Source organism: Perca fluviatilis, chromosome 13 (assembly GCF_010015445.1).
Source record: "Perca fluviatilis chromosome 13, GENO_Pfluv_1.0, whole genome shotgun sequence".
Taxonomy (NCBI): domain Eukaryota; kingdom Metazoa; phylum Chordata; class Actinopteri; order Perciformes; family Percidae; genus Perca; species Perca fluviatilis.
In genome coordinates, this window is record NC_053124.1 from 30,940,683 (window position 1) to 30,965,865 (window position 25,183).

The 25,183-nt window shown below is 41.0% G+C and overlaps 1 protein-coding gene across 2 annotated transcripts in view; it reads right to left on the reverse strand.

The window, feature by feature from the left end:
* Positions 1 to 4,449: 4,449 nt before the first annotated feature.
* The window catches only part of LOC120571122 (venom phosphodiesterase 1), a 50,042-nt gene continuing 29,308 nt past the window's right edge, over positions 4,450 to 25,183 (reverse strand). For both annotated transcript variants that reach the window (XM_039819816.1, XM_039819815.1), the window contains 10 exons: positions 24,586 to 24,655; positions 24,088 to 24,175; positions 22,767 to 22,939; positions 19,798 to 19,843; positions 19,299 to 19,453; positions 15,755 to 15,890; positions 9,843 to 9,920; positions 9,620 to 9,752; positions 7,242 to 7,398; positions 4,450 to 5,514 (listed from right to left, as the gene is read on the reverse strand). In XM_039819816.1, the coding sequence (XP_039675750.1) occupies positions 5,341 to 5,514; positions 7,242 to 7,398; positions 9,620 to 9,752; positions 9,843 to 9,920; positions 15,755 to 15,890; positions 19,299 to 19,453; positions 19,798 to 19,843; positions 22,767 to 22,939; positions 24,088 to 24,175; positions 24,586 to 24,655 (1,210 nt within the window). In that variant the 3' untranslated portion in view covers positions 4,450 to 5,340. The remainder of the gene's footprint in view (positions 5,515 to 7,241; positions 7,399 to 9,619; positions 9,753 to 9,842; positions 9,921 to 15,754; positions 15,891 to 19,298; positions 19,454 to 19,797; positions 19,844 to 22,766; positions 22,940 to 24,087; positions 24,176 to 24,585; positions 24,656 to 25,183) is intronic.

Genomic DNA, 25,183 nt, shown 5'->3' on the forward strand with positions numbered 1-25,183 from the left:
TTTTCAAGGCGGGTGTAAATAGCCGAATAGCTGCTGAGTGACTACTCACCTGTTTTAGGATTTATCTTGGCTTGGTGCATGACTCAGAGGTCATACGAGTCCAATCTTGCTGCAGGTGTCGCTGAGATCTTAATACAACACACTAATTGTAAATAAATGTTTATATTTGCAAATGTGCTAAGTTAAAGGTAAAATTGACAGACTGCACCAAAAGTTACTGAGGTTTTTTCCTCATTTTTGCACAAACTTAAAATGTATGCCATCAGGAATATTCGAAACAATGAATTCTAGACATATTGGCTTTATTGCATGCAACATGTTCACTCTACACCCTTAAAGTAGCTTTTCATAATTTCACAATTTGAGATGTTCAACATTCTAATAAGCGCTTGCAAAGAGTCTCACATTTCAATAGATTGTTGTGTTAAAAAACAATGCGGCTGCAAAGGGCACTGAAAAATGTCATGTTTTCTCAGAGCATGTAGCCAATTGGCTGAAGTTTAAAAGCTGGGGTCACATAGTAGGGTTTGGGAGGGAAGTATAAAAGCTGCCCTGCTGATCTCTTCCTGCAGAGATCTGAGGATCCCTCCCTGCAGAGATCTGAGGAGCAGTTAAACATAGTCCTCAAAAATCCACCGGAGTTTAGAACGCAGTCGCATAAGAAAGCAGAAGGCGACGGGACATGCCAATCCCGGAAATGAAACGTCGTCAAGATATATTTATATTTTTTTTTTATATATATATATATATATATATATATATATATATATAGACTACTTGTCAGGGACCAAGCAGTATAGGCATGGACACACGGTTGTTGTTCAGAAAAGTTAAGGCTTTATTTTCACCAGCCATATCCATTAAAGTTTCAAACAAAAGTACTTAAAAGTGGGTCTTTAACAAAACTGAGGTCAACATAACAATACCACCAGGTCCCTCTTAACATAACAGAACCCAACCTCCAGGGAGACTGGAGAGAGGGGTATATATACACCAAGGCTAGCCTAACCCCAAAATTTAATTTACTACAATTACCAAGCCCCCTATTAAACCCCACAACCAACCATAAGAAATTACTAAATAAACAAACACTACTAAATACCCAATATTAATCCAACCCAAATAAATCATCCACATGCTGCTGTCTTGTTAACCCTTGTGTGGTCCTTCGGGTCCCAGTGACCCGAAGGACCACACAAGGATTATGTACTTCCGTTTACTTTGTTGAGAATTGCTCTCTAAACAAGGGTTAATACAGCATTTTGGTCAGCTTAAACTGTGTTTAAATGTGTTCTAGAAATAAACTTTACTTACTTACTTTACAAGAAACAGGGTTTAGAGAGCAATTCTCAACAAAGTAAAGGGAAGTACATAATCCTTGTGTTGTCCTTTGGGTCACTGGGACCCGAAGGACAACACAAGGGTTAAGTATTTTGTAGTTCAGAGTCCCCCTGCCCACTGCCAAGAGTTGGTTCCTTCCACTTCCTGTGTAGTATAGTATAAAAGGCAGTTTCAAACTCCAGCTCTCCCATTGGCAGATGGCTCAGCAGCAGCATCATGTGGGGAAACCAAAGATGGGTATAAATCACTAACAATTCTAATCAAATGAATGCTATTATTAACCAAAATGCGTGCACTCAGATTGGAAATGTTCACATCATTTGTGAAAAGAATAAACATATCTAAAGAAAATGTGTTTGTGGTTATTTGTAAGAACCCCTTTAAATGCGAGCGGCTGGTAGGGCCGTCACACTACCCCCAACCCTAATCCATTTACTTCAGTGAGATGCCATTGGTCAAGTCAGATACCACCGCTTATACATTGGTCTTCTTCCACTGGGGAAGGCGGGCAGTTACACTGATTTATCCAAACAAATGTGATTGGGGGGAGGCCAAATAAAACAGCACTTGACCGTTAGCTAGTGTGGGTAGCAAGCCCCAATCATAGCAGGTGGGGGGGGGGTTTGAAAACAAAGAATCTGGCTGAGGTCTTATTTGTTAATGTAACCCTACACTCTTAACATCTTCTCCTTTGTTAAAAAGGTAAAAAAAATTTTTTTTAATGTGGGATGACTGATCGTTTTGAATTTCAGCCAAAGTTTCCCATCACAGCAGAAGTCTAGTTTTCTCGTAAGGCCCTGACACACCAACCTGATGGCCGACCGTCGGACTGATCGTTCGGCTCCCGTCGGTCCTGTAATGGCAAAAATTACATTTAAGCATAATTCCTTATATTTTTAAGTTTTATTTCTACTTTAATTCTCTCACAAATGCTGAAAGAGTTTCTCATTCCCACATGCAGATTTTGATTCTTACCTTGTGAGACGTCCAGTCTGGAACATAATTTAAGCACGGTTTGTCTGAACAGATGTAAGATGTAAGATGTAACTGGGGGGGGTGAAAGTCGTACCGGGAGGAGGAGGCGAAATGGCTCCAAGATGTCTCTTGTATTTCTCTGATTGTCGTCATGTGTGTTTTATTTCTACTTTAATTCTCTCACATTATTGAAAGACAGTTTATCTCAGTTTCTGCTTAACTGCTGAGACGTCCAGTCTGGAACATAATGTGAGCACTGTTTGTCTGAACCGATAGGGGCTACAAGGTCACCCTAAAACGATCTCTAGTTTTCCCATGCCAGTTAAGATGGAACTGGGGGGGTGAAAGTCATACAGGGAGGAGGAGGCGAAATGGCTCCAAGATGTCTCTTGTATTTCTTGATTGTCGTCATGTGTATCAGATTGTCTGTAAGAATTGTAGCGTCATAATAAGCCAAGTGCGTGTGTGCTGTCACTCTGAAGATGCATATAAGCTTAGTGTTCTGTTCACTCATTTGAGGAACTGACTTCACACTGGGCTGCGGCCTTTTGTGAAATCATGTTGCTCCTATATTTGCAAATATATCTTTAATAAAATACATAAACCCAACTTGGTGTTTAGTCTCAGTCTGTCTTATTTGTTTCAATTTACTAAACTCTGAAATTTCCCCCCCTGCTGCAAAGGAAACTTCCATAAGAGTCCAAAAAGTGCCTCCGAACGCACCGAAAGCGACGCAGACTTGAGCGTACGTTCTGCGCGTGCGCGAGACGTAATACGTCTCCATAACAGCAGGCGGCGCTAATCTGTATTGTCGCCATAAATATGAAAACCGGAAATGGCGGAACATCTCTCTAGACCTCTTAACCCTCATGCCCTCCTTAAAAAAACTTACTCTCGACACCTTCGTGGCAAAAATGTCCACGCACACAAAAACGGTTATTAAATCATCATATATCAATATTTTTTTCTGCTTTTTTTTGTCATAAATCACTTAAACAACTTGTAACCTAATCAAAACTACCAAACATTCAATCATTTTCAGGATTTTAACCCTTTAAATGCCAGTTTATTTATTTGAAGTATTTCATTTTTTATTACAAAAAAACACAAAAAATTATTTTTTTTCCATATAATGAATAATATGTAGATGGGGCTTTGGTGGGGATTAGAGGCTTGGATATGTCAAAGATAAGCAACAAAATTAATTTGATTGCATTAGTATTTTTTACATAGTTCCAGATACTCCCTTTGGACACCTTCGAGGCAACAATGTACATGTCCAAAAAACTGATATTAAATCATCATATATCAATATTCTTTTCTGCTTTTTTTTCATAAATCACTTAAACAACTTCTAAATTGCTCAAAACTACCAAACATTTAATCATTTTCTGAATTTTAACCCTTTAAATGCCAGTTTTAAATCTTTGAAGTAACAATTATTTATGAAAAACCCGACAAAACATGAATTATTTTCCATAAAATAAATCATAGGGGAATGGGGCTTTGGTGGGGATTAGAGGCTTGGATATGTCAAAGATAAGCAACAAAACTGATTTGATTGCATTAGTACTTTTTATGTAGTTCCAGATACTCCCTCTGGACACCTTCGAGGCAAAAATGGCCCCATTGACTTCCATTATAACCACATGTTTTGATCTCACTGCCTTTACAGTATAAAACCATGCATTCTGTAATATCAGCATTTCATTTGGAAGAAAACTAGTCATATTTGACATTTTTACAGTATTTCACCAGATTCAACCATTTTGCCGCTTGTAGCCGGTCGCATGAAATTATAGTTATATTATGGAGCTCTGTGTGTGTGTGTGTGTGTGTGTGTGTGTGTGTGGGTGTGTGCGTGTGTATGTGTGGGTGTGTGTATATGTGTGTATGTGTGTGTGGGTGGGTGTGTGTGTATGTATGCGTGTGTGTGTTTGTGTGTGTGTGTGTGTGTGTGTATGTATGCGTGTGTGTGTGTGTGTGTGTGTGTGTGTGTGTGCATGTATGCATGTCTGTGTGTGATTTAATAACAGTTTTTGTGTGTGTGGACATTTTTGCCACGAAGGTGTCCAAAGGGTACAAAATGAATCATTTAAGTATAAAAGACATGTAAGAGTAAAAAACACTGGATTTAAAAAATTTGGCTGAAAACTTTAATGCCATAAGCAGTAACACAGCAAAAATGATCACAAAATGAAAAAAAATAACTTGAGAAAAATGTACAAAAATGACAGAGGAGGGCATGAGGGTTAAACACAGAGCATGCTGTCGTCACTCATTTTCATCAGAGGGTGTTAGTGGTCAAGAAGGATCGTCGTCGTCATTAACCACCGTGCCGCTTGAATTAGAATATTGTGAAAGATTGTGAAATCTTTGCCAACACAAACTATTTTTTTACCTATCCCTCCTCTCTTCCGGACTTTGACTAGAAACACGTTTGTGATACGTCAAAGACAAACATAATCCGGGACAAAATAAGTTTCCCATGAAACATAATTGAGAAATGCAGTTTAGTTGTATAGAAGGTAAGTTTTAGAAGACAGGGCTGGGTCAGAGCTATGAAAAATATATTGCACAAAACTGTTTGTTCTAATTCTTGTTGACGGACAAAACCAGCCTAAAAAATGTATCCAATACATTCCCAAACCGATAAAAAAAAAAAAAGTGTATCATCAAACAACTTTATTTAAAGCACCACAGCTCTAAAAGTCCAGTACTGTCAACAAACATTTGTAAATAGTTTTCTGCTTAAATACCCAGTCTGTCCATTTGGGTTATGCATGAATCAACCCCTTAAATACAGGATACAAATCATGACAATAGGAATATAATAAGAAGAAATAGTATTACAAATGGTTTAAAAATTAAAAAGCTAATAAACAATGTCACTATGTTGGAAAATACTGTAGATCCCTCCAGTCCAGTGTTGGCGAAGTGATAACACAATTTGAGACTACGGACTCAACCCTTTTACAGATATGGAGTATTCATCTCGGCGATTTCTTGTGGAAAAGAGCCGTTTCATTGTTTTCTGTGAATGGCGGCTGTGGGGCGGGTCTTCATTCTCAGCAGCTCCGGGATTGGCCGACTGCTGCCCTGGTAAAAATCCAACCCTGTGATCCACTCGATGTCTCGGACTCGTGATTGGTGGAACCACATGAGATCCTCGACCCAATGGGATTCGGCTTGTGAACTCTGTCAATGCAAAATAAAAAGTGACCAAAACAACATTTCAAATTGGACAGGTCGACAAATTGTTTGCGATGACGTGTCCCCGAGTTAGGGCTACGTTTCTGTTGCTTCCTGTTCTCGGAAAAAAAAGAACTGGAATATAGTACCTGCAAGCAAGGGGGAAACGGACACGGGGTACACTGGGGGACATGTCCCCCGCATTTACCCTAACCCTAACCCTAACACATCGGAGTTGATTTGAAGGCACCATAAGTAGGCAACGTGCACGTTACTCAGGTTGTGTCAATGGATTGACTCATATAGCTATAGGCAATAATAAAATATATATAATAAAAATATCTACAAAAATATAGGGAGGAAACCTCATTTAAATATGCAATAATTAGATCAGTGTATATGATAGAATGGTGTGTCAGAGGCCACCAAATGTGGTATATTACGGGCAAAAATTTCTTCGGGGAGGCATGCCCCTGGACACCCCTACACTGGTTCAATGTTAGCAGGTCTCCCATTGGGTGAGATGCGGCAGTAAAACAGTATGGAACGGTTTATGGAAACATCAGTGTTTCCATCAATCATAAATGAGAATGTAGGCTAGGGGACAAATGGTGGAGGCTCTTTCATTAAAAATGAGTCCGTCCCCCTCACTTGTGAAATTACGGCTACGCCCCTGCCTGCTATGGCTGCATCTCACCTTGGCGTTACAGTTCTAATGTCTCTTCACCACCTGGTTTTGTCCAATTAAACATCTCACCAAGCTCTGGATTTCGTTGACTTTGTTCAAAAAAGTGCTGGCCGGATTACCAGAAACCCTCACATAGATATTCTTGGTCCCCAGAGGATGATTCCACGTAGGTAGACCCAGAATACCCGGATGATTTATCTCAATATTGTTGGTAATCTCCTGACCTTTCTTATAGGACCGCCATCAAACCAAACTTTGCGCTTCATCTCTAGAAATATACAGTACTGGGCAGTCCAGGCATCCGTAGGTTCTTTGATGTTCCAGTAGTGAAGATTCTTTTTTCTTTCTTTGTTGTTTCTTACTACCTTTCCTATCCCTTGATAATTAATGTAAAAAATGTTTATCTTGGGGCGGCCTCTAGCTCACCCAGTAGGAGCGTTCGCCCCATGTAGGCTGAGTCCTGCAGAAAAAAAATGTTTATTTTGCCTTGGCTTTGAGTTATGAGAGTTTGCCAGAAGCTGTCAGCCTCTTATCCTTTTTGCACGGTGCTTCTGTCGATTTTCAATTTATGCGTGAGGGAGTATAAGTAGATTTAAGTGTTTTTTAATGTGAACAATTGCCATTCAATTTACAATTCACTAAGCACATTCATGCTGCCAAAAGGGATGAACCCTCCTGAATTTGATTAACTCTAACTTCGTCATCGTGTAGCAACACAGGCTCTAGAAATCTAAGTCTGGTGGTAAAATGAACGTGGAAAGTCCAGTGTAGCACTAGCAGGAAATGCAGTCTCAACCAAGAATGGACAAAGGACTGCCAGAAACAACGGTTCTTGTGTTATCGTCAGTGAGTGTCAATAAATGGGAAGATCGTCACCCAGGGGGGAACAGCAGACAGTGCTGCTTTGTTCAGGAGCAGTCGCCAGGAAAGGCAGTTTCATGCTCAGTCATACAAAAAGGTTCAGGTTAATAAATGAATGGCCCAGTGTGAGAGGGCACTGAAGAGTCATCTTAAATTGGAAATGTCTGACGGTGTGGTTTCTTACCTTGCAGCTTTCTGAGTTGTCGTGTCTGTGAGGCAGCAAGAAGGACACGGTCTGCAGCCCGCTGGCACAGGTGGTCACCGGCTGGGCCGAGTCCCCGCAGCTGGTTAACACAGCAAAGTAATGCGTGGGGATCGGGATGTTTGTTCCGGACACAAACCTGGAGTCGCACAAAAACAAACACAGTCTTATGCTGCTCCAAACGGCCTCATTTCTTCAGAGTTCAGGTTTTCCTCCAGATGTTGAACAGGGGTTTGCTCCGATTCAACATTAGGAGCATTAGTGAGGTCCAACACAGATGTCAAGTGATAAGGTCCGGCTCGCAGCCGGTGGAGTAATTTAACTAAGTTAATTTACTTAAGTACAAATTTGAGCTACTTGTACTTTTGTCTTTTCTTTTCATGCCACTCTCTACTTCTACTCCGCTACACTCCAGAGAGAAATATTGTCCTTTTTCCTCCACTACATTCGTCTGACAGCTTTAGTGACTTTACAAAATACATGTAGTTTATAAAATCTGATGTTTTATTATAAATTAAACTACCCGACAATATAGCGGCCTACAAGCCCACCTGACATGATTAGACCATTAAACACACAACCGGTTTGGATCGTTTCCAGTTTCTAAAATGGGAGGATTTTTCTGCATCGAGTACTTTAACTTTTAATACTTTAAGTACATTTTCCTGATGATACTTACATACTTTTACTTAAGTAACATTTTCAGTAGAGTCTTTTTACAGTGTGGTATTGGTACTTTTACTTAGGTAGAGGATCAGAATACTTCTTCCACCGCTGCTCACGGTCTAGTTCATCTCAACAGGCGTGTCATGTTCTTCCACACCAAACAGGGAAACACATTTTGTGCATGTGGCTCATTGTCATGTTGAAACAGGAAAGGGGCCAAACACAGACTGCTGACACAAAGTTAATAGCATAGCATAGTCTAAAATAGCCCTGTATGCTGTAGAGTTATTAGGGAAGCAACACTATGCTATGTTTAATATTTTGTGTAACATAAAATTGTCCCTTATTGAGAACCGCAGCTCGCACTTGGTTGGCCGGTGGAAATAGCGGTGCGCATCACGATGGCAAGAAACATCGGAGAGATTCAGCCCTACGTGGTAGAGCGTCCGTCAGACCCTGACTCAGACCAGCAGTCAGATTCAGACTAAATAAGAGCCAAAACCTGACTTTGATGACTAGTAACCATAGAACTGTGTAGAAAGTTAAAGCAAATAAATGATTGGAATTCATGAGGAAATGTATTGAGTGGGCTCCAGGGATGAATAGAAAACATTCCTTTTACCGTTTGAAACCCTGTGGAAGAAGTAAAAATACCACAGTGGAGCACAAATCAAGGCTGTTTGTATTGAAAACGAAGAAGCAGTATAACCCCCAATTTCCACCGACTGCAGAACGGCTGCGCTCCGACTCCGGCACAGCTCCGGCGGTCCCCAGCCCTCCGGAGCAGATACGCAGAGCTTCTGTTTTTGCCGGACGCCGGAGAGCTCCGCAGCAATTCAGCACACGGCAGATAGTGCGGGACAGGAAGTCGAGCACAGAAACAAAATAAAACATCCGGCTCATTTTCAAAATAAAATACATCGTATTTCCCTGCACTACCAACCCGTTCTCATTCCGAACTCGTAAAATAAGTACGTTTGGGCAGTGTCCTTCAGCGTCTGATGCGACGAAAAAGGCACCCTTCGGCGTATTTGTGGAACGTACTGGGGAGAGCCGCAGTTGGATGAGATTTAGCGAGTGGTATGTAAGGGGAAATTGTTGCGTAAGGACGGTGGCGTTTGGTTTCCCCATATCCGGCGTGTTTCCCGGCCTTCGAGGCGTCCTTTCCCCGTTGTTTTTCTCCTAAACCCAACCTCCGCGATTCCATTATTGTCGCGCTTCACCCGTCCCGACCAAGCGCGTCAAAAGGGACGAAAAAGGGACGGCAATAGTGGCGACCAAGCACGTTTACATGAGACGCTAAAGGAGACTTTTAACGTCAAATAAGAACGAGAAAGGCTCCTGACCGAACGTCCTTATTTTACGAGTTGGGTGTGAGAATGTGTTGGCACTACACCTTGAAAACACGGCACGGAGTAGTTTCCCCTCTACTCCTCTGGATGGAAACTAACTGTTGTTGCTTTTGTGGTTCTATTCTACGTGAATTCGCGAGAACTCGTGGGTCCTCGTGACTGCAGTTTCCAGTCATGGCCGCAGCCGTGCCGCAACAAATCCGGACCTGGTGGGTATTGAGGGACGGCGGCGCACGCAGCAGACACGCAGCGGAGCCGGTCCGCAGACGCTCTGCATTCAGTGGAAATCCGGAGCAAGGGGTAATGGTAATGTTATCAGTCGAACAAGAAAATGAAACTTACTGCTGGATCTGCTCTGGAGCGTCGTATTGGCCGTCATGGTTGTAATCGAAGGCAGGGCCCGTCACCACGTTAACGCCGTTGTAGATAGAGGCATATTTCTTTAACAGTGTGCTGTGAAAATAGTCCCAGATCTCTAAAAGAGGAGAGAAGATTAAATTCAAGGAGAAAAAGGGGAAGTGGTGCTATAGTATAGTTTTTGCCGTGATATTAACCAGCAACTTACTCTTGAACTCGGGGTACATTGGCACCACATTACTCATTATGAGAGCATCGTACTGCTGGTCGGCTGTCGCATTCAGATCTGCAAGAACAACGACAGTGATTGTTTTTTTTTTTTTAGATGTGGTAACGTGCTAACTGAACGTGTAAAGACAGAAGGTATAACCAGCAGGTGATGTGTTCATTTTTAACAGGGGGGGGGGGGCAGATTTGTTTGTTTCGTTCACCCCATGAACATCTTTTTTGGTTCCGTATTTTTTAATACCACCCGCCCTAGCTACTGTACATAGTTTAGAGAATATAATAAATCCAAGACGAAACTGATAGGAGGGCGAAAAAAAGACAGGATTACAAATGCGTCTATATGAATTTTCGGAGCTGTGGTCGGGGCCGTAGATTCTAACTTGCACAAACTTCTGTCACGTTTGTGAGTGTTCTGTATATGCTCGGTTTCCTGTCTTATTTTGAAGTCTGTCTTTTCTCCCTGGTCTTGTCTGGTTTTCCTTCCCGCCTGTTTGATTGTTCTGCCCCGCCCTTTGCGGATTAAATCTTTAAACGCTAATCTGCTCTCGTCTCCACCAGGGTGCTACGGGGCAGCTAGGGGGAGCTCGGCTCCCCTTAATAAGACATGATATGTGAAATTTTGGGGGGGGGTCTCTAAAAATATTTACAATGTGTCATCTTGACGTGCAATTTCAGTTTTGTGTAATGTGATCATCGTGGATTATTATGTGTAAAATTGCAAAGATACCATTAATTCATGCATGACGGGGATTGAAACCTGATTCACTTCAATAAAGATAACTATACATGCTATTCTTGCCATGAGCATCACGGCGTGGCGGCGCTGCGGTACAAATTCCACTCGTGTTTAGTAGGCTACACGTTAACTCAAAGATTCGCAGACAAAATATAAACGTCGGAGGCCATTAATCGGCGCGCAAAGTCCTCGAAATCCATTCTGCAGTTAGCATCATATAGCCATGGCAAAAAGAAAAGACAGTTTAATTGATTTTGGATTTACTAAGAAATTGTGTCGGGATGACGTTAATAGCACGACTGATTCAGCTGCTGCAAGCCCTGCTGGCACACCTCCCGGGGTGACAACGCAAGAAGAAGCTGAAGAAATAATGTCCTCTCTGCCTGAAGATGGTGGTGGTATAACAGCTAGTCAGAGGCAGGTCACCAGCCTAACCCCTCTTGGTCCTCTCTCTCCCGTTAAATTGGAACAGCCAGCAGTGGAGAGACTGGAAGAGCCGATATACATGGCTGTTTATTAAGGATGAAGCTTGGGGTCCGTCGCTTAGGCCTAATTGAACGGAGGAATTATGGTATTCTTCGATGACGGTATGTGAAATCTCAAAGACAGCCTGCAGCTTTGTTTATAGACTATTTTGTGGCTGGCTGTTTGCTGTTTGACCTATCAATTCCTGTCGATAAAGTTTAATAAGGTAAATAATGTATAGTGCATTCACTTGTAGCTGTTATGTATCTTTGTAAGTCGCAAGGGCTCCCCCGAAGGCCACGGTATAGTTCAAACACTGGACTCCACTGCATCTGGGTCCAAGCCTTGCTTTCCCGACATGAACCGTGATACAGTGCCTTGCGAAAGTATTCGGCCCCCTTGAACGTTTCGACCTTTTGCCACATTTCAGGCCTCAAACATAAAGATATAAAACTGTAATTTTTTGTGAAGAATCAACAACAAGTGGGTCCCAATTATGAAGTGGAACGAAATTCATTGGCTATTTCAAACTTTTTAACAAATAAAAACTGAAAAAGTGGCGTCAAAATTATTCAGCCCTTACCAGTGCAGCAAACTCTCTCAAGTTCAGTGAGGATCTCTGAATATCCAATGTTGCCTAAATACTAATGATGATAAATAGAATCCAGCTGTGTGTAATCAAAGTCTCATTATAAATGCACCTGCTCTGTGATAGTCTCAGAGTCCGTGTAAACGAGAGAGCATCATGAAGAACAAGGAACACACCAGGCAGGTCCGGATACTGTTGTGGGAAGTTTAAAGCCGGTTGGATACAAAAGATTTCCCAAGCTTTAAACATCCCAAGGAGCACTGTGCAAGCGATAATATTGAAATGGAAGGAGTATCAGACCACTACAAATCTACGAAGACCGCCGTCCCTCTAAACTTCAGCTCATACAATGAGAAGACGATCAGAGATGCAGCCAAGAGGCCCATGATCACTCTGGATAACTGCAGAGATCTACAGCTGAGCTGGGAGACTCTGTCTAGGACAACAATCAGTGTATACTGCACAAATCTGGCCTTTATGGAAGAGTGGCAAGAAGAAAGCCATTTCTTAAAGATATCCCATAAAATTGTCGTTTAAAGTTTGCCAAAAGCCACCTGGGAGACACACCAAACATGTGGAAGAAGGTGCTGTGGTCAGATAAACCAAAATCGAACTTTTGGCAACAATGCAAACGTTATGTTTGGCTAAAAGCAACACAGCTCATCACCCTGAACACACCATCCCCACTGTCAAACATGGTGGTGGCAGCATATGGTTTGGCCTGCTTTTCTCAGCAGGGACAGAAGATGGTTAAAATTGATGGAAGATGGATGGAGCCAAATACAAGACCATTCGAAGAACCTGATGGAGTCTGCAAAAACCTGAACTGGGACGATTTGTCTTCAACAAACAATGATCCAAACATAAAGTAAAATCTACAATGGAATGTTCACAAATAAACATATCCAGGTGTTAGAATGCCAAGTCAAACAGACCTGAATCCAATCGAGAATCTGTGGAAAGAACGAAAACTGCTGTTCACAAACGCTCTCCATCCAACCTCACTGAGCTCGAGCTGTTTTGCAAGGAGAATGGGCAAAAATGTCAGTTCGATGTGCAAAACGATAGAACTACCCCAAGCACTTACAGCTGTAACCAGCAAAAGGTGGTCAAAGTATTCTTAAGGGGCTGAATAATTTTGCCGCCCAATATTTCAGTTTTTATTTGTTTAAAAGGTTTGAAATATCCAATAAATTTCGTTCCACTTCATGATTGTGTCCCACTTGTTGTTGATTCTTCACAAAAAATTACAGTTTTATATCTTTATGTTTGAGGCCTGAAATGTGGCAAAAGGTCGAAAAGTTCAAGGGGGCCGAATACTTTCGCAAGGCACTGTAACTTCAGTCAGATAAAGGATCAATGACTCAGGCGGAATGGACCGACTTATTCATCCAAAGAACCCCTCAGCCTCTGCACGCTCTCTCCTAATAGGGGATGGAGAGCGGGGCAGATTAACAACAGGCATGCATTTTGGTCATTTTGCCAACAAGGGGGATGGCTTTACCTCCTTATCCCCCCTCAAATCACCTCAGGAGTATATCTGCCTAGTACAATACTTCAATCTGTGGACTTTTATATGAGCAATCGTCTTGCTAAAAAGACAGGGTTCCAACTGCCAAATCTGCATGCAAATGTTTTGCAATTGTAAACCTCAACTTCAGTTTTGAGAAACCTAGCACTCTGCTGCATCATCTCACTGGGCTTGGAAACAATGCGTCCAAGATGTTTGTTTAGGCCTTCAAGTGTCATAGTTCATTTTCTATTTAAAAACAAGACACTTAAAGCTTCCGGACTAAAAAAATGACCCAGGATGCATGTGCCTCTATCAGTGTGTCCAACACAGGAAGCAGACATTCCCTCTTTTTATCTGTTGGAGTAAATAGGTTATCTCTTTTACTGAAAATACACTAATCATGGTTATAAAAAGGACTTATTGAGGTCTGTTTCAATCATTGTGACCTGCTGCATTTTGTCACTTTGACATTAATGAGAGAGAGAGAGAGAGAGAGAGAGAGAGAGAGAGAGAGAGAGAGAACAAGAGCCTCAGTTCTGTAGAAACCAACAGTTCCCTTCCAATAACTGACTACAGTTGGTGATAAGTGATAATAAGGGAGAACCAGTTGAAGTGCTTAGTTTAGTTCAGTCAGGCTACAAGGTCGACTACACCCCCACAATGTGTCCCTGTGCTACTTGATGTCAAACTGTGAGATATGTAGCAAAGGAATCCAGGTCATTTCGAGAGAAGAGAAAGCACAACAACTCCAGCCAACTCATTAATTCTCTCTTCCCATCATAAGGCCTGAAGTTCATTAAATATTATACTGGCCTACTGCCAGCCACTCCGTGTCAGCTTATGTATTGTCTTGATGCATTAGCCTTCCAGCCATTGTTTGAATTTGATCAATTACAACAGAGTGGGACTAATCAGAGCCGACTGGGCTTTCTGGGCCAAGAGCTCAGACAGAGCGTTTCAGACAGAGGCGCTGCAGCAATTGCCAGTATGAGAAACCTCAAAGCATTTAACCAATTGCAGTGGACCCCAAGAGTACAGATATGACGCTGAAAAGGAGTATAATAGGGGCTCTTTAACCTGCCTGTCAGAGTCGTGCATCTGGATACAAACCCGTTTATCAGCAGAGCCTTTACATAAAGTGATTTTTCTCTCTATTCAGTGAGCAACAACGTTACCATCGCACAAAACATCACTTTAAACTACACTCTATAGACTTTGTATTTTGTATTGGACGCTGCAGAAGAACTTGAACTACAGCCAAAAAACTGAAAATACATCAAAAGTAGTGAGTGTAGAGTCTGTTCATTTGCATCGCAATAGCTATAAGAATGGGATGCAATTATTGTGAGCCTACACCCCCGAGACTGGTGAAAATGGGTTCATTAGAATTTGCAGATACTGTGCAGAGTGACTTCCTGAATTGAACCCAGGCAACCATTTCTTGTCGCCATAGTGCAAATGTCTGGTGTAGAGAATCGTGTGGAATTTTGCTAAAACGCAGATAAGGTCCATGTAACAAAGTGGAAGTGTATTCTCCCAGCAGGAGATGAAGTCAAGATGTGTAAATGGAGGTGGTGAGATAGGCAGATAGCAACGGCCTTTTAATTTCCTGAGAAACTCTGGCCAAAATCCAATCGACCATACCAATGCATTTTTCCAATGTCCTACCTTGCATGCAGCAGATAGGTTAAGCTAGTGATAGTCTTGCTACTAAGATGTACAGTGCTGCGATAAAGCCAGGGCACCATCACAGCATCGGACCACGGCTGCATCTCAATATAGAGTCCTTGAACATCACAACAGGTAAGGACAGCGTTTTTCCTGTTTGTGTTATTTAGGAAAGGGATTTACAATTAAATATATAAAAAAACATATATATATAAAAAAGGTGACACATTCTACAACATAATGTGAAAAATGAACAGCAAAAAATACCAAAAAACTAAAAATACAAGAAAAACATATACATATATACACACATATATATATATACACACACACATATATATATATATATATATATATACACACACACACACATATATATATATACACACACATATATATATATATATATATATATATACACACACACACATATATATATACACACATATATATATATATATATATATATATATACATACATATATACATACATACATACATATATATATATATATATATATATACACATACATATATATATATGTATATATATACATATATATATATATATATCACACACACATATATATATATATACATATATATGTATATATATACATATATATATATAGATATAGAAAGAAGAGAAGAAGAACACATGATGAGAGAAAGGAGGTGTAAAAAAACAGTGTTGGCATGCTGGAAACATTGACAGACCGTTAAAAAAAATTTAAAAATATAAAAATATTAATAATTTAATAAAAAAAAAAAAAACAGAGATAGATGGACAGAGGAATTGAGGAAGTGAGGAAACAAAACAAAAAACATTCTTTTTGAAGTCATAACGTGTGGCATGTGTGCACGTAAAGCAGGGGGACCTGGATGTTAGTTTTGTGTGAGGTGTTAGCTGATGAGGCGTACTGGGAGAGTACAGGAAGGCGTGCGTCAGGTTCTCAGCAGTGTTGTACTGGTCACATCTGGGACTCTGGGATGCTGGGAGTCTGACATCAGCCCTCAAACAGTTTGGCGTCACTAGTGGCAAGGGGTCCATGTTCATCTACGAGAATGGGAAAACCTACGCTTTAGTCATAATTGCAGTGATAAGCTCCAGACGCGATTTCACACCAACAGTTGGCCCTTTAACTCCATAACATTTCCAGCGATCTTTTAGGTCTATCCTTATTTATAGTTTGGTTTTATATGCCAACATTTTGAGAGGCCACAACTATGAAGAAGCTGTGGTCTCTTGATTGGGATCCATTTTCCTATTTTTCCCTGAAACTATGTCCCTGAAAACATGCATGAAACCACATTTGTTTGTGCAAAACTGTCAGGCTTGGTCCATTTGTTTGACTATTTGCCAGCAGGGTTAAGAACTTTTTTTTTTTTATGGAGGGGTGTAGCACAGGCTGAGTAAAAACAGATTGCGTTTTTTCGTGCGGACTCACAGGGCGGCTACACAATTTATGTTTCAAAGGATTCAATCAGTTCCATGATATTGAACGTTTAAGACAACAAGGACCAATAAAGTCCTAAAACTGATTCGGATAAAATCATAACAACATTTACTGGGCTTGCAGGTCAACAGATCCAGCTCCACGACAAGTGAGAAAACTTCATCTGCTGATGAAGACTGTGTGAAACGCCTTTTAAGCACCAGAAAGCTAGTGATTGGACCTTGACTATAGTCTGTAGAAATTGGGAACAATCATTACTAAGATACTATATCCACTCTTCTATTTTTTTTACAGTAAAGTGATACTGATATTTTATTTATATACTGCAGATTCTTGATCTTTAAGGTGTTTATTTCCCGTTATTCCATGTCTGTCCCAAATCTATTGGCTGTTGTATTGGTCCAGTTTTTAGGTGCATCACTTATGGTCGTCTTTTACTCAATCAATGCATTAATATATTGTTTTTTAATCTAAAATAATGGCCTGCATTTATATATTTTTACCTTACTAGACAAAGCGCTTTACAATTTGCCTCTCATTCACACCGATATATCGGCGGGCCGATATTATCGGCTGATATGAGGCATTTTCCAAACTATCGGTGTCGGCATTTAAAATGGCAGATACATTTTTTTATATATTCCTATCCTGGTGGCAACACTCGTGTTTAACCCTTTAAGTTTCATATCTTAAGTTTGTATTTTTATACATTTTATTTATCAGAACTTTAATATATTTAGATGTCCCTCTATTCTGTTGTGACAAGAAAACAAACAAGTTATCATATTATTTTAGTGAGGACTCATAAATAACTACAAATAACTAATGTTAGGGAAATCTGTTTATGTTTTGTTACGCGTTTCTGGATTTTTTTTTTTTTTATATATATATATATATATATTATCGGAATATCGTATTTTTCAATCACCAAATATTTGTATCGATATCAGCCTTAAAAATCCTTTATCGGTCGGGCTCTAGTTCGCACCGATGGTGATGGCTGGCATGCAAGGCACTGGCCGTCGGAAGCTACTTTGGGTTCAGGGTTTGGCTCAAAGACACTTCGACGTGCGGGCACCAGGAGCCGTGGATCGAACCGCCAACCATGTGAGCAAAGCCATGACCTGCTCCGCCTCCTGAGCACGGTTCAAAATGAGCACCACTTACCAGCCCAATTCTTTCAGGAAGACTTCTAAAATACCACTATCTCTCCCTAAAACTATTCAGCTGTTAAGAGGCGTTCACTTTTCAGTAAACACACCAGAATTGGCCACGAAATTCATGATCCAATCACAGGATGACATCCTGCTTTAAATGTCTTCTCTCCTTGCCATCAGCTGTGTTTTCAGGCAAACGTGCAACCCAGGTCCTTGGTTTGGTCTCAGGGTTCCCTCTCCACCATCACCAGTGTCTAGGCTCCATCGGGGGGGGGGGGGGGGGAATATGTCTGGCTTCTCTACCCCTTTCAAATATTTTTAATGATGGAGTCTAATCCCCAAAGACTCTGTACATTTTATATTATGATAATGTACAATAAATCTTTGCATATCTGCAACGAAGTCTCTCCTGATTGAAATGCTGGTAAGTTCACTTACCAGCCCAAAAACACCCTATGGTAAACTTTTTGAGTGGCTGGTAAAATTTGAACCCTGCTCCTTAGCCACAGGCACCCCAATATCGTATAATGTGAATTTGTGTAATTTGTGAATTTGAAAAAAAAATAAATGTATGTTTAATTAAATGCACAGCAAACCTGACGACATATAACAGATTTCTACTGCATTTCTATTTCTCTGGTTATTCTCTTTCCTCTATTTGACAGATGTGTGTCTTTGCCCGACAATCTCCTCGCCGTAGCCATAGCTGTTGCCTCACCACATACTCTACTGTGATTCCCAAATCCCATGATTCAAACAGAAACTAGCAAACTGTTGATGCATGAACACTCATTACTACTACATTTTAAAGACAGAGACACCTGTTATATCTCAATGTCACCCATACCGAACCATCCAATCATCATGAGTCACAAGAAATCTGACGAGCAGTCCACTAGTCTAGTATGTTATCTATCTATCTATCTATCTATCTATCTATCTATCTATCTATCTATCTATCTATCTATCTGAAATGGTAGATTAAAAGGTTTCCTTAGTTTACCATAATAGATTTTTTTGTTTAGTTTTTTACTGCATTCCTTAAATTTTTGCCAAATTCTTGTAGGTGTGGCGTATTATACATAAACTGACAGAACTTCTTTCCAAATTTAGATTACACATGCCAACAACAAGTCTGGGTGATCCTGCAAAATGTGATGGTCATTTCAACCAAAAGTTGGCGCTACAGCTAAAATAAAAAAGAAGCCATAAATCAGTGATCAGGATTCGGGTTAACTTGAGATTGTGCACGAGTCATCCTTTGCACAAAGCCCTGACATCATGATATTCCTTTAACAATGGACATGTATATCACCATGTGTAGTTTCATAGGATTCCAATTTAAAACTATAAATTTAATTGAATTACTAAAATCAAAGTATTTCTTCTTTGCCATAGTGATCGCCGACTTTTTCCAACGGCTCTGGTTCCGGAAGTTATTTTTTTATTTTTTTATTGTTGTCTCCAATAACGTTTAATAAAATGCTTGTATAAAAAGTCGTCATGGTTGTGCATGTTTCAGTTTCCGGTTTTATTTTGGTAGTCTGTTTTTCTCCCGTGTCATGTCTTACTTCCTGCCTTGTGTTTTCCCGCGTTTGTGATTGTCTGCCCCGCCCTGATGTGTTTCACCTGTTCCTGAGCCCTCGTGTCTTTGGCCTTATGGATTGTGGGTAGTGTAGAATTGTGATTTAAACACGTTTTTCTTAAAACATGGTTGATTGCATACGGACTTCTGGCTTCTACAGGAGCAGAAACGTTCGTTTCACAACCTTCGGAGCTCGGGGTCTACCTCGGGTGGTTAAGACATTCTGGCTGATTTAAAAAAAAATAAAATAAAAAAATAAAACGTACTGGCTTGTCCATGGTGAAGGAGCTCCACAGAGGCATCAGCGCTTTGTGGCCGTAGGCGAGGATGAATCCCTCCTGGTGGAGGACGCAGTAGCTCTGGTCACGCTGCAGCATCCGGGGACGACCAAACAGCATGTGCTTCTTCTCTGCCGCGGACTCTGAAAGCAACCAAAAAGAGCACTTCCCTTTTACTTTGTCCAATCAGTGGCATTTTGACAAAGCTGGAAATCAGCGGGGGGTAACCATGCAAATGGCAAAAAAATCATTTCAAATATTGTGGAGAAATGCATGAAAGAACACACGCATGAGAATGCCTGCGCAGCGGTTTCCTCAAAGGCATTCAGTTGGGATATCGCGGGTAATAATTGAAAAGAATAGTGGCAAAGATTTTGAGGAGCTGATATGGAATCCAAAAATCTAGAAAATAAAAATGACAAATGACATGCATTTTAGGGACAGAAGAAGTTTCTTGAAAGCACAAAGGGCCTGCGAACTTCCTCACCTTCTTCTGCTGTCAGATTCAGACGCGCGTTGATAGCGTTTCCAGTCTAGAGAGAGAGAGAGAAAAAGCAAAAGATATGTTTATTAACGAAAATAAGTGGAAGTCATATCTTTTAAATCTAGCACAGCACACAGTTACATAATTAAATGGGATAAAATACAGCATAATATGCTTCGAAAAGTTAAAAAAACTGATGCTTTTATTTATAAAAGTCATTAATTAAAATTAAAAGGCTTGATTCTTATATAATTATATACTAACACTACCACTGCACTACTTCTTTATTCCGTTTTTCCCTATGGAAAGTATCAGGAACAACTTGTTCGGTTTCCAATTTTTTTTTGTTTTTTTTTCCATCTGTCAGAGCATTTGTTTCCACATCTGAGTAATGGATTCATTGAGATTTCTGAATTGTTCGCCAGATGTGGTGTCGGTTATTTCCATCGGTTGCTGTTCGCTACATTTTCCAGGTTAAATTGATTGGATCCGCACATTTAGCCTCTAGTGCAGAGATCTTCAACAGCGGGGTTCAGCCCCCCCCCCCCAGGGGATCCTAAATGTGTAGACACATATAGCCGACGGCCGACCGTTGACAGAATACCCCGTCGATATGATCAGTCGCGTCCCCGAGGTCCAAAAAACTGCCACAGAACAGACCAAAAGACCAGAGGAGACGAGACGTAATACATCTCTCTAACAGCAGGCGGCGCTAATCTGTAATGTTGCCCAAGAAATGAAAACCGGCAGCTGATTGGACGAACGCGTCACATGGGTTTGTTTTCTCCGGAAATTCAAAGCCAGACTGTCATGGCGGCCGTTCAGAATACGAGCTCATATTGTACTAAAAGAGTTACAGCAGGGGGGGGGGGGGCACCATATTATTAGCAAATAGAAATCTACCTTTTTGTGAAAAAAAACAAACACGCATTGACGATAGGCTTACTGGCCCAATTTAATCCTAAAAATGAACTGTGCCACATGTATTTTTAACAATAAAAACATGATCAAACAATGATTTAATAGGTTGGTATTCTATGCACTATAAAAAGGTATGTATAAAGGCTTTAGGCCACCTATATAGGCCCAGTTTAATATGCAACCTTTATACTACATTGTATGCAATATATGTAGTAGTGGGTCCCTGCTCTGTTTCTGTCTCAGTTAAGGGGTCCTTGGCCTAAACAATGTTGAACACCCCTGCTCTAGTGGGAGATGATCCCAGCAGCCAAATTATTTCCCTAATCTGGGGTTTTGCATAATCTCTACATATTGGACGTACTTTTATGGCGATGGGGTTGGGGAAAATGTCCCTTCGAGTGCATGAAAAAACAGCTACTAAAGAGCAGAATAACAGCCTTTTAATCCATTTACAGATGATCTAAGATCTAAGAGGTCAACAGTAGCAGCTTCAGTTTGTAATATGTCAGCAATGTGGCATTTAGTCATTTGTAGACCAACAGTCAGAGCAATTGTATTCTGTGACACACTGGGTGTCAAGGAGAAGTCTGTAACGTGGGATGCCATTATTAAGGGGTTGTTATTTTTGGGCAGATGAAACAGGAAACGGACCTGTGTAATGTCTTGTCGGTCTTGGTGCTGACAAAGGCACAATTCCAAGTATGCTGCAGATTCAAGAGGCTGATTTCACAATCACAAGAATTTGGCTTTCATTGGCTAGTTGGCTGTTTTTTGTTTCTGGGTCAATTAAGACTTCTCCATAACATGGTTAACCAAGCTTCATTTAATCCGGCAGAAAACCTCCAAGATTACAACCGCTGCAAGGGATTTTTACAGGGAAATTAAAGCAGCGGTACCAGGAAGGAATAATATGGACAAAAATAAAAACTACAGTAACAGCATTTGGTGAAACCAGTTGTAAGATCTCCTCTGACTCTGAAATAAGCCAGGTCAGGTCATGCAGAGATATCTTGGCTTCACTCAAAGAGCTGTGTGAGACATGTGGAAATAATTAGGTAGGGAGGACTTGATGAAAGACACAGTTGAGTTTCGTTGGGAAGAGATTGGGATTGGGAATTGGAAGATCCAGCATTTTTGTAGCTTGACCCATATGTACTGCGGACTAAAAGTCAGGATGTCTTAACCTTTTTGCATGATAAAAAGACTCATAACGTGCATACTAAATCACTGGAGTCCCCCCTTTGCAACCCACAGTTGACAGTAGCTTTAAGAAAAGTAATACAAATGTGGTAAATGATGCTTAGAGATATATTCAAAAGAGAAACTAGTCGGTGCCAGTCGGTGCCACTGGCCAACTGGCAGACTTTTTTTTTACCATGGAAATGCTGCTCTCGGGTCAGTTGTGTGAATGTGAAACTGGCTCTAGGTCTGTTATTCTTCAAATTCTTTGAATTCTTTGAAGAATAACAGTTCTTTTTAAGGTAGGACGAGGCTGTTGTTATGTCTGTGTTCACGATGAGGTCAGACTCTTGTTTATTAAATGTGATGGCATTGTCAGAGAGCCTGATTAGCACTAACCTTGTTCCTCTTTTTGAAAAATAATGACCTGAAATTTGTCCATACCGAGTGAAGAAACTAACCATGATTATTTTTATGGCCACTGTATTAAATCATGATGTTAACAGGAGTGTAATTGCCGGTTAAGGTAGTCATCATTCTGCAATTACTTTCACTTTGAGTAAAAACCCCTAACCCTAAAAGCCAACAGCTGCCTTTTTAAAATGAATGAATGATTTCTGTGATGCAGTTACGTCTGTGTGTTAGAGGATGGATATCGGATCGATATCGTGTTCGGACAGATATTTATGATCATTTAACTGATGCGCTCATCTGTTGACATTTCTGAATGCCTTCCTCCAGTTGCTTAATAAAAGCTTTTCCACACAAACAGACGTACGTGTGTCATTAGTATGAGGAAAAAAATTAGATGTTATGACATGGGGGAGTCATTCTCTCGTTTAGTAAGTGAGGGTGTCATGGAAGGTACCCACCAGGGCAGGACAGGAGCATCCCAGGTCGTCTGCAGGGTCGAGGCTGATCATCGGACACTGAACCGGAACGCTCTGCTCTGCGGGGGCCGCTGGCGTGTGGTAGGGCCGCCTCAGGACGTGGTTCATACTGCCGTGGGTCCCGTTGTTGTTAGTGGGAGAGATCTGCATCACGTCTGCACAGAGCAATGAGTAGTTTAGTGGTCCACCCGTTTGCGGCAGGTGTGTGTAGTTAAAACATTTCCCAAAGCTCACTTTTTTTCCAGACTGAAATCTTGCATGACAACAGTAAAAGTAATCAATCGCCGTTTGCATTTAGCGTGCTTTACTGTAGCTAGCTAGGGTGGTATTGGGGGGTCATCCCTATGTTTTTCCCAAAAAAAAAGGGTTAGGGTTAGGGTTAGATAAAGTGACATAGGGTTAGATAAAGTGACATAAGGTTAGATAAAGTGACATAAGGTTAGATAAAGTGACATAAGGTTAGATAAAGTGACATAAGGTTAGATAAAGTGACATAGGGTTAGATAAAGTGACATAAGGTTAGATAAAGTGACATAGGGTTAGATAAAGTGACATAAGGTTAGATAAAGTGACATAAGGTTAGATAAAGTGACATAGGGTTAGATAAAGTGACATAGGGTTAGATAAAGTGACATAAGGTTAGATAAAGTGACATAAGGTTAGATAAAGTGACATAGGGTTAGATAAAGTGACATAGGGTTAGATAAAGTGACATAGGGTTAGATAAAGTGACATAGGGTTAGATAAAGTGACATAGGGTTAGATAAAGTGACATAAGGTTAGATAAAGTGACATAGGGTTAGATAAAGTGACATAAGGTTAGATAAAGTGACATAATTAACAGAGCAGCCAAAGAGCCGCATGCAGCTCGACCTGCAGGTTTGCCACCCCTGACCTAATCTTTCCTCGTCTAGGCCTGTTTGCATATCCGCGTCAAACAGCCCGTAGGCCTACATAGGCCTATTTGCCATGGAATTTGGCAGTAATGGTGGAAAAAGTAACAGTAACATAGGACCCTATTTTTGAAAAAGGGTCCTATGTTCCCCAGTCTCATACAAAGAGGGGAACATAGCATTCAGGGAACATAGGACCCAGGGAACATAGACACGCTCCCGTGGTATTGTATGGGAACGCGGGTACGGGTCCGCAAGTTCCCCTCTTTGGCGTTTAGCTGAGCGCCATTTAAACCATAGACGACAGCGCCGATTGGATGAATCGCAACAAACCCTGACAAATGACTCCTGCAGTTTAACGAGACGCTTACTGCAAGTGGGAACTTGCCAAGAAACGCCCGTCCACTCACCACACATGAGATTGTAGAGCTCGATGTTGGAAAAGGGTTCGATTTCCGTTTTGTAGTGAAACTTGGGTCCATAACTGACAAACATGGCCTGCAAGAAAAGAGGGAGGAAGATACATTGATTTCAGTGCTACAGTGGCAATGGTGGCCATGTTTAGGCTCAAGATAGTTAAAAAAAATATTACAACTTAAGGAATAATTGCAATAGAACTACATACGGGAAGTTTATTGCCATTAAAAGGTGCTCTAGGCGATGTTGGGTGACGCCACTTCCTGTTGACGTTCAAAGTATTTTCAAACAAAACGGAGGCTAGCTCGCCCCTCCCTCCTCCTCATCCCGGCCCCTCCCCCCTCATTTCTGTGCTTCCACGCACTAACCGACATCGCTTAGAGCACCTTTAATTGCAATGATAGAGACATGGTTTCTTAAAATTTTAGATTTTTTAGTTGAGAGACATTACTGCTGACTATTGGAATAATATAGGAATCCTCTGTGCTCACGTGCATGCTCTCAGCGTCGTTGTCATAGCCGTGAGCCCCGCCAGAGCAGAATGTGACAGAACCGGGATATCTGTGGGGACACACGCAAGAGCTTTTTAGTAAAAAAAAAATAAACATATCAGTCTCTGATAAACACTGAAATGCCGAGTGTGCCGAGCTGGAGGAAGGAAGGTGAAGGACCACCCTCTCTCTCTCTGAAGTGACCGGTGATTGACCACAGTCTAATTATAATGACGCATTTGATTTATATAGCGCTTTTTGCAACACTCAAAGACAACTCACAGGGAGTTCCAGAGGGAGGGGGCAGCTATGGAGGAGGCTCTGTCAGCCCAGGTCCAGCCAAGTGGAGGAGCAGAAGTCTAGTTTTCTCTTAGACCACTTGAATTACAATATGCTGAAAGATCATCATTGAATTTATGCCCAAGTACGCCAAAAATAAAGTGCCTACCAGAGCTTTAATGCCCGTACCCGTGTTTTCCATGTATCACCATTATGAAAATTAAGTTGTATTCTTCTCACAGTCCACAGTCCTTTTTGTTGTCATGTCAAAGCAATGCCTTTTATTACTTTCAGTTATCGTGAGTTTTATCCTGGCCTT